Raw genomic sequence first — 10,221 nt, forward strand, 5'->3', positions numbered from 1 at the left:
TGACAAACCTTCCTTTGACATTAACACTCCTTTTGATATTTCAGATGATTTGTGGCAAATGATGGAATAGACCACCATGGTCAAGATCTCTGAACACAATGCTGGGATGATGTGCAGCTCGATTAACGCACACAGACAGAAGCTGTCAGATGAATAAGCAGCACTTCTACAGGTATGAATAGTGAAAAGCACTTCATGATATTTCAATAGAGTAAACCAGGTGAACTCGGAAGTGTTCCCCAGTGAATAAAAGAGGCCACACAAGAAATTTCCACATTATTTAATGCCCATGAAGGCCATTAGGTTTATGCTGTCTTGTTATATAAATCACACTGCAATAGTTATCCGTTGATTTCTATTTGGACAAAAATGAAATGTTTGATGACTTGGGGAGAATTAGTGAGAATGCTTATTAGAATGATCAAAACTGATAACTGGTGAGTCATTAAAAGTGTGTGTGGTCTTTGTTTTATTTCAAGCTTTCTGCTCATCATTACATTTGATAGCAAGCTTAAAACCTTGCTACATTTCAGTCTTAGTAACAACACTAAAAAAACATTTTTCAAAGAAAAAATAAAACAAGTATTATTAGAGTATGTTTTATAAGAAATGCTGTTTCAGTCTTCACATTTATTTCAGTATGTTATCTGTCATATTTACTCTACTTGTAAATCTTACAGCAAATCTAAATGAAAGTTTGCTGAAAAGGCCACTAAAGATGTAGATGAGTTTGATTGTCCATATGAACAGATGGAGAAATTTAGCATTTCATCACTTAAGGCACACTGAGTCAGAAATTTTTGTCAGAAATTTTCGCACGTTAAAAAAGAAATACGATCTCACATTCTGTCAATCACGTTTACACACTGCCTCCAAAACTTTCATCCTGATCGTGTTCGATTTTCTGCGTTTAGCAAGCATTTTCAATTCAATTTAATTCTGAGAGGTGTTTTGACAATTCAGAGCCACCATACAAGCAAGGCGTCTAGCTAGTTGATCCAATTCTTCTCCTTGCACACTGAGTTGGAAAAGAAGAATTGGGTGGTCTTCTTTTTAATATGTGGCCCCAGTATCACTAGCGAAGCATCAACCTGAGCCATTGACATCCTGAAGTAAACATTGGATAATCCCAAAGCTCCTTGATAAGCAGGTGGAACTCTCCTTGGATTGGATGATGGATCCAACATTTCCTCTTTCTTTTTCTCTTTTTAAGAAAAGAGAGGCCAACACAATCATCCTCATTGCTCGAAGACTGCATTTTGTATTGTTTTGCGGATTCTTTCGCTGCAGGTTAATTAATACGCATCAGTGGGCAAGGTTTGTGTGCGTGAAAATTTTTTAGGATGACGAATACGAAAAAAGCATATGAAAATTTCTGACTCAGTGCACAAGGAACTTTACTCCCCAGTGGATCCTCTGCAGTGAATGAAACTGATGAAAACATCACAATAATCCACAAGTAATCCACACCACTCCAGTCCATTACACTGGAGTAATGATGCTGAAAATTTTACTTAGAAAAATATATTCAAATAGAAAAGAGTTCTTTTAAATTAAAATTGTCATTTTTATTAAAGTCTATCAGGTAATACATAAACTCACTGAAATAAACCAATCGACTCCAAGTTGGAGACTTGGAGTAAATATTCTGTAAATATTTTGTTTACATTGAATAACTAATCATCTTAGTTTAATGTTCAGTTTAATCCTCATTTATGCGCAGCTAAACAACATTGTATCATATACACAGCTGGTTCAACAAGCCCCATGTGAACTCATCAGCAGATTTTTTTATCCTGTCTTAGTGATTCTGCTTGTCCTGTTCTGTCCTAGGCATGAATTCAAATGAAACACATACAGACACATGGGGCGTGATTGTCCTCTCCCTCACGCTTTCGTTTCTTGCTATACTGACAATGGCCATGAACTGCTTGGTCATTACAGCCATCATCGTCACACCAAAGCTGCACCATCCTGCAAACTATCTCATTTGCTCATTGGCCATGACTGACCTTTTGGTGGCCATATTAGTCATGCCCTTCAGCATTGCCTACATTGTGATGGAGACATGGGTCATGGGTGAAGTCATGTGCAACATCTGGTTAATCGTGGACATAACCTGCTGCACGTGCTCCATTCTGCACCTCGCGGCCATCGCTGTGGACCGATACCGTGCCATTACAGATGCCGTGGAGTATTTGAGAAAGAGGACATCTCTACGGGCCGCCATCATGATAAGTGTGGTGTGGCTCCTCTCGATAATAGTCTCTCTGCCGCCAATGCTATTGAGAGGCCACCAAGAAAATGAGTGCATCATTAAACATGACAACATTGGCTCTTTACTTTACTCCACGTTCGGAGCTTTTTACATCCCGCTAATACTCATTCTCATTCTTTACTACAAGATCTACCGAGCAGCAAAGACTCTTTACAAAAGGAGAGCCAGCCGCTTCAACAAGCCAGAGATAAATGGACACATGCTTCCCAAGTGCAGCGACCAGGAGCCCACATCCCCGGACACCCTAAGCCCTCCGGAGAAATCAGTGTCAGAACCCTCCACCGAAGGCGACAGAGTGTGCATCGCTGGGAAAAGCCCAAAGACTTGGTCTTTCAGAGAACAGTCCATCAGGAGAAATCGCATCTCCAGCACGCATGAAAGGAAGGCCGCCACCACTCTGGGACTCATTATAGGGGCTTTTGTCATCTGCTGGCTGCCGTTCTTCATCCATGAGGTGATTGTTAACATGTGTACGTCCTGCACTCCATCTCCTCAGGTCACCAACTTTCTGACTTGGCTGGGATATCTGAACTCTCTCATCAACCCGCTGATTTACACCATCTTTAACGAGGATTTCAAAAGGGCTTTCCAGAAGTTAATCAAGTGCAAGAATTATCTCCAACACCAATGAACGGATTGCAAAAAAAAAAAAAAAAAAGGAAAGAAAACCTTCAAAGAACTTAAAGGGGACATATGATGCACTTTTAGAAGTTGTTTGAACTGAAATGTGTGTTGGCAGTTTGTGTACAAATCCACCCTATAATGATAAAGACACAGTGTTTTTTTTGTTTTTTTTTAATCTGCTTAAATCTTTACCCCTTTCTCAAATCGAGTCTATCTCAGATGCCTGTCTTTGTGACGTCACCCAGGCCCCTCCCACAATAGTTTGATTGACAGAAGTGTTCCAGCACCGACTGGACTGGTGTTTTACCTTAGACTGCCCTGAGTGACTGTCATCAGTCCACCACTGTTTCACTGCCGGAGCAGATGTAGACAAGAATGCCTCCTAAGTGTTCTGTTGTTGAATGTAATAATGAACACAGCAGTCGTCATTTACTCCTGAAACCTGAGCCGCCGAAGACGCAGTGGATTCATGTTACATTTGTTTGTGAAGGGAATGCAGCCCCAATCTACATAAATGCATCTATGTTTGCACAAATCATTCGTGATCCAGCTTCACCAACAGAAGAAGTGAGTGTAAGGTTTTTTTAATGAATCTTTGCAAATCGCCTTTCCTTAATACTGTACTGATTAGCAAGTTTCACGATGAATGCGGCTAAAGTAAACAGCCCCTCAGAGAGCAGCTGGAAGAGAGGGGCGGGGTCAGCAGAGCTCATTAACATTTAAAGGAAAATGCTACAAAACGGCGTGCTCGGAAAAGAGCTGTTTTGTGGGCATTCTATTACTCCTTTAATTAAATCAAGCCATTATTCTGCACAGTTAAATATTGGTCTTTTAAATTAAATGTTTTGTTTAAATTTATCCCATTCAAAATTAAATGTAAATAAAACTGAACAACGTAAAACCAAATAATTTTTCGAGAGTAATATGAAATACCTGCAACAAACTGTGTAATTTCAGTAGATCTGTGAGGCAGAAAAAGAACTGCCACTTTTATACATTTTCACAAATGTCTTATATTTAGAGAGAAATCCATATATGCAACTAGATTACTTAGAGCTGAACAATATTTTAGTGGGTTTTAATATTATAGATTTCAAACAAACCTTTTGTATGTGAAAATCATACTATTTTTCATAAGAGGAAGAAATTCAGTGTAACACTTTACAAAAATGTCCCATTTAGCTGACATTAGTTAGTGTATCAACATAAGCTAACAATGAGCAAGACATTTGGAAAAGTATTTATTAATCTTGGTTAACATTATTTAATTAAAATACAGCTGTTCATTGTTAGTTCATATTGGCTCAAGTTCATGAAATAATATTAACAGATACGACTTTTGTTTTTAATGTATTAGTCAATGCTGAAAATAGCATTGTTGTCAAAAAATACAGATAGCTAATGTACCTACTGTTAACAGATTATTGTAAAGTGTTACTAAATTCAGTGTACAGCCCATTACATAAATATTTAGCCATATGAAGGGCAAAATATACTTGTAGATTATATGTAGATTGGAACATTGCACTTGCATTTAATTAAAATTGCACTACCAGTTAAATGCTTGGACACACTTGACTGATCTCATGTTTCTGATGGTCTTCATCAGAAGAAAACTTCCCATAATGTTATTGTTTTAATGGCTATAAATGTAAGGGAATGTCCAGATGTTTCACTGGTACATTACACAAACAATGGAAAGGTTTATTCTTAGACACTTCTTGCATTTGGGCTTCTGCTGTAAATTTGTTAGGCAAATATGTTGTGCATTTGTTTATTTCTTTGGTAAGAATGTTACTCGGATGTTTTATCTGATAAGATTTATGTGTGTTCCTCCAAATTATATTGAGACCAAAGACACAAACAGAGAATTAATTCATATATAATCTTTTAGAAACTGATGATTTGAGAAGGGCCTGTGATGTACAAAACATTTGATCTCATAATGTAGCTATCTGTTGTTCATGTTAATAAATGTTTTGCATAATGTACAATATGTTGATTATACTGATTGTATTATATAAAGTGGCACACCAGATCCTGAAGTATGGCCACATATTTCTAAACTTTAAACAAAGGTAAGCAAGTTGTACAAGATGTTCGACAAATGTTGTAGCATTAAATGATTTTATAAAAATGTTACGCTCATGTTTTCTTGCATTCAATTAAAACTGGTGCATAACATCCTGTCGTCCCCTTAACCTTTATGAAATCTATCTTCATCTCACACTGTAATAATTCCATTAAACATAACACAGTTACTCTCATACAGTTCATATTCAGAAATATACATATTCAGACTATCATCGCTGTCCGTCACACTAAATGACTCCAGCGTAGAGCTGCAAGTCACAATCATTTTAGAGAGTTTTGTTTTGATAGTTCATTTCAGTTGGCAGCTTCATTAAACTGATTCAGTGTTTTGTTTGAGTCATCATCACTCAAAAGTATTCCCAGAAGTCTCCACATCACATTTGACACCCTTAATTACATCCTAATTGTGTTTGTGCTTGTTAAACCCAGCTGATTTTATGTTGGTGTATTAATGTGTATTCAAAAAAATCTAAGCACATTTAAATGCTTCTTCAAAATGGTGCTAACTACATGAAATATGGAGTAGCACTGAGCACCATCACTTTCAAATAGTGCTCCAGTTCATCATTAGAATTGCCATGGCTTTTGTACGACAAACTCAGTTTATCTCAAGCTACTCCAGGGTTGATTTGCTCATGTGTGACTCTTGCAGCCTGTCTCCGTATTTTGCACCATCCATTTCCCTAGGTTTTAACAAGATGTCCAGTTCCTGCAGATGAAAAGCAGCCCCTCAGCAAGAGGCTGCACCACCATACTTCACCATGAACTACTGTATGTGCTTTCTGAGGTGTAGGAAGTGTCAGATTTGCACATACGACTTTGAATTCGGGATTAACAAGCTCTATCTCCATCACATCAGACCGTACTATCTTTTCCCACACCGCAGCTAGGTCACTATTATTGTTTGTTCTGCACTGTTCTGTCGAAGTAATGGCTTTTTTCTGCTGTCCTAAATCATTGGCCAGTGTTATTCAAAGCTTTTAATGTGGTCAGGCTGTTTTGATGTCATGTTCATTTCCTGATAACTCCTCATATTAATACTGCCCACTGCATACATAAGGATATTGTAGGCTATCTTTTCCTAAAAATAACTGTTGTATTGAACATTTTATTAAGAATGCTCTTCAGTTGCACATTTTCCTACCTGAATAATGAGCTCTTATCTGTGTGGTTTTTACACAGGAACAGGTAGTTATTTTAATTATTCACAGGAGAGGCAAGTGTAAGGTGGCTGTGTTCTCATTAGGCCCATTTATTTTTTATATGTGAGTGTGTGGAGCTGCTGCAACATTGGGGTTCAATATTTCAGCACTTCAAAGTATTTTTCTTTCCTTTTTTTTTTTTTAAAGAAAAACACCACATTACAATAATTTTGGTTTCAGGGATTAGAAATAACATTACAGAGAGCTTCAGGTTTTATAATTGTGTACCTTGAGAGAACTGGAGAATGAATACCTTACTGTGCACAATCAACCTGATATCATAGGAAAATATTGCTACTTTATGGGCTGGAGATTTCATATGAATTTGTATGATACTAATCTTACACAAACAAAGTCCCTCCTTTGGGTCACGCTAATCTGCGGTGATTGGTCCGATTGGTCTCATTTCCATTCCATCAAGTCTGTGATGCCTGTTAAAGCCCCAGGTAAAGCAGCGTTTGTGAGCACAGTGCTGCTTTGTGTACAGTGTTACCGGGAAACAGCTATTTTTACTGCTCCAAAAGCGGCATTTAGTGGCAAAAAATAATAACTTAATTTGCATTTTCATTCAGACCAATGCGAAAAGATGGGTGTGCATGCTAATATTTCATGTTGATGTAAACGGTTTGGTATTCCTCTTAAAAACGACTCTCAATGATTCAGAGTCGACTCTTTCTTTTATACACGGTGTACTCTAAGATTTAAAACTTTGCAGGATGTTTTCATTCACTTAGAGCTGTGTAACACATTGCATGAAAGGTCATTTTCAAAATCCATATTGGGGTACTTTAAAGTAAGCTTGAAGGTCCACCCCATAACATAAACATCACTGGGGCTTAAAGGAATAATTTGCTGGAAATGTACACATCCTCAGGTCATCCAATATGTAGATGAGTTTGTTTCTTCATCAGAAATTTATCACCACATCACTTGCTTACCAATGGATCCTCTGCAGTGAATGGGTGCCGTCAGAATGAGAGTCCAAACAGCTGATAAAAACATTTGCTCCTAGCTAAAATACAAGTCCTTAAGAAAGTCCTTAATCCATCAAAATGAAAATGATCTCTCTTCGGACATGAAGTCTGAAAATGTTTTCACTTCACAAGACATTAACTGATGGACTGGAGTGTTGTGGATTACTTGTGGATTATTGTGATGTTTTATCAGCTGTTTGGACTCTCATTCTGACGGCACCCATTCACTGCAGAGGATCCACTGGTGAGCAAGTGATGTAATGCTTCATTTCTCAAAATATGTTCTGGTGAACAAACAAACTCATTTACATCTTATGTGGCCTGAGGACAATACATTTTTCAGCAATTTTTTTTTTTTTTTTTTAACTATTCCTTTATGTATATTGTACTAAAACATACAAATGACATTGTACCAGTTCAAACAAATTAGCCACCAATTTGCCAAGACGTTACATAGTTATGAATTGCCATGAGATTGTGTGGACACAGCACACATTCAACATGCGTTACTGAGAATTTCTTCAGTAGTTCACAGGAAACCTTGGTGGAGACCTTGTTGGTTTGTGAACAAAAGACATAAAACAACAAGCTGCTGATTCTCTATCTCGCCTCAGCATTCATTTAAAACCTTTATATTTTTGAAATTTTGTTCAAACTGTTAAAAATCAGCTGACATTAGCGACCTAAACAACAACCGCCCAGTCAAAATGGACTTACAGTACTTTGCAAAACTTTTTATCTAACCAGTGCTTCCACCCTCCTCTCTCTTTATAACACAAAATGCATTTCTTAACCCAAATATGTGACCACAAAACCAGTCAAAAGGGTTAATTTTTCGAAATTGAGATTTATACATCATCTGAAAAGTGATAAATTATCTTTCCATTGATATATGGTTTCTCACACATTACACATAACATCTGCATCCTGTGCGGTTCTACAGAGGTTTAATTTATCTACAATATATTTGTTTATTGTTGCTGAGACTTATGCTTATTTGACAACAGGCATTTACGTTTTCTAGATTTATTCATGTCTGCATGCAATGTTGCAAGGCGAGCTCATCAGCTGTGGTTAATATGTTGTGCCATTAGACGTGTATCGTGAGAAACAACCGTGCTATGGTTGGTGAGATGAAGAATTGGCTAATCTCACAATCATGGGCTCAAATTATGCTCAAGGCACAAGGGTTGCAAAAAGCTTCTCAACAGCATGCAAAAGTCTTATAATGTTCAAACCTAAGACTGTAAGATGGCGTAACAGTGCCATTTTCATTTTAGACGTACTGACTAAGCTATTGAGTTTGCATGACAGTGATGACTAACCAGAAATGCATGCATAGTGGTGTTCAAAGGTTTGAGACCACATGGAGTATCTGAGAATTTAAACATGGCATTAACCATTTATCTCATGGGATTAACTCAGTTAAACATAATAAAGAAACCTCATTCGTTTTTTTTTTTCAACTTAAAACAAAGAAAAATAAAATAAACATTTCTAATTCACTAATCAAATGTGAACAGGGTTTTCATAGTTAACTAAAAATAAAACTTTCAGCTAGTTGCCAAAGCAACGTTTCTCATTTTAAATTAGTTGGTAATATGATGTAGATAAAAATAGATAAAACACTATAATGTTAAATAAAATTAAAATGACAATATTAAAATAAAAACCGATTCAAAATACTAATAAAAACTGTAATAGTATCTCAAAAACGCTGAAATGACACTGCATGTGACTCATTTGTACACAGACAGATGTTTTTGCCTTATCTCATCTTCATGAGATCATATCAAATCATACCGGAGAACATGATAAAAGTTTTAAACAAACTTGTGGAGTTGTACATGACAGCAAAAGAGAGACAAACCAAAAACTAAAGCTCATGTTTACTTTTGAGTTTAACTGTTCACTCAGATTATTATCATGAATGCAAATACAAAAGCTTAAAAAAGGTTGCATTCTATATACATTAAAAAAACAGTTCTTGTTTTCATTTATCATTATTAGATCTGTATATAAACGTATATAAAAATGCATTGTTTTAGTGAAATTGAACATAAAGCAACAGTGCCTCCCCCTGAATATAACACACACTGCAACATATCAGTGATTTTCAGCTGTTCTTGACTATACATTGGACATCAAGTGGCAACCCAGAATTATTCACTGTAAAAAGAAACCAAACTAAATTTATTAATTGTTGTTTTATTTATAAAAGACAGTACAGTATTGCTCTAGATCATATCATTAATCTCCATGCATAAGAATCAATCCAGTCTTGACATTTAGTTCAAGGTGATTGCATTGCATTGATGTCCTTCCTTACAGTGGAAGAGAAAAGACTGAGGTAACTCTGGGACCTTCTCACGGGTGAGCTATGATTCAGAAATCTCTCTGCTTGCAGATGAAAGTTTCAAATGAACTGATTTCCTGAAGTAATGGGATGTGTGCTCGAGTGGAGGAATATGACTCTAAGAGTCTCATGCAGAGCTGAAAAGGCACTGTCTGAAACAGGAGGCACTGAACCTCATTTTACTCATGCATCTCATCCCACAGCATCAGCCCTTGCAATACTATAGTATCACATGCATTACTATTCAATTACATGCCTGTAGGAAAATCAACATCTATTAAAACAGCATCTTTCAGATCCATGTTGCTCACAGAAAAAAAAGGAAAAGAGAGAAAGAAAAAAGGCTTCTGAGTTCTGGAGGATTTTCTCTGCCTTAAGCAAGATGAGGAATCGCTTTTCAGAAAGTTTCAGTCTGGATCTCATTTTCTGTAAAAAAATATTATGGGAATACTTTTTAACCCTTGATCAAATCACTGAGCTGCATCATACGAAACAGGCTGTGTTTATGAGAAACCAGTTATGAGATTCTATCAGCCCTGACGCCTTTTTAATAATTGATTGAATAACATCATATATTACAAAAAGTATTGGATGCTACTGGCTGGTGTCATTCTGATGAACTGATATGTGCTCTGCTCGCTTCTCTGCTGAAGACATCCATCATTCAGACAGACTGAGAGTCAACAGTACAAC

General features: G+C 36.7%; 1 protein-coding gene across 1 annotated transcript; it reads left to right on the plus strand.

Moving 5' to 3' along the window:
* Window positions 1–44: 44 nt before the first annotated feature.
* Window positions 45–5,009, plus strand: LOC132152720 (5-hydroxytryptamine receptor 1F-like). The gene is made up of 2 exons (XM_059561557.1): window positions 45–172; window positions 1,834–5,009. Exon 2 carries the CDS (start codon window positions 1,836–1,838, stop codon window positions 2,907–2,909), a length of 1,074 nt encoding a protein of 357 aa, XP_059417540.1. The 5' UTR covers window positions 45–172; window positions 1,834–1,835; the 3' UTR covers window positions 2,910–5,009.
* Window positions 5,010–10,221: the final 5,212 nt, after the last annotated feature.

Source organism: Carassius carassius, chromosome 11, assembly GCF_963082965.1.
Source record: "Carassius carassius chromosome 11, fCarCar2.1, whole genome shotgun sequence".
Classification (NCBI taxonomy): Eukaryota; Metazoa; Chordata; class Actinopteri; order Cypriniformes; family Cyprinidae; genus Carassius; species Carassius carassius.

Coding starts and splice junctions, on each gene's coding strand:
- LOC132152720 (XM_059561557.1), top strand. CDS start 1,836: ATGAATTCAAATGAAACACATACAGACACATGGGGCGTGATTGTCCTC.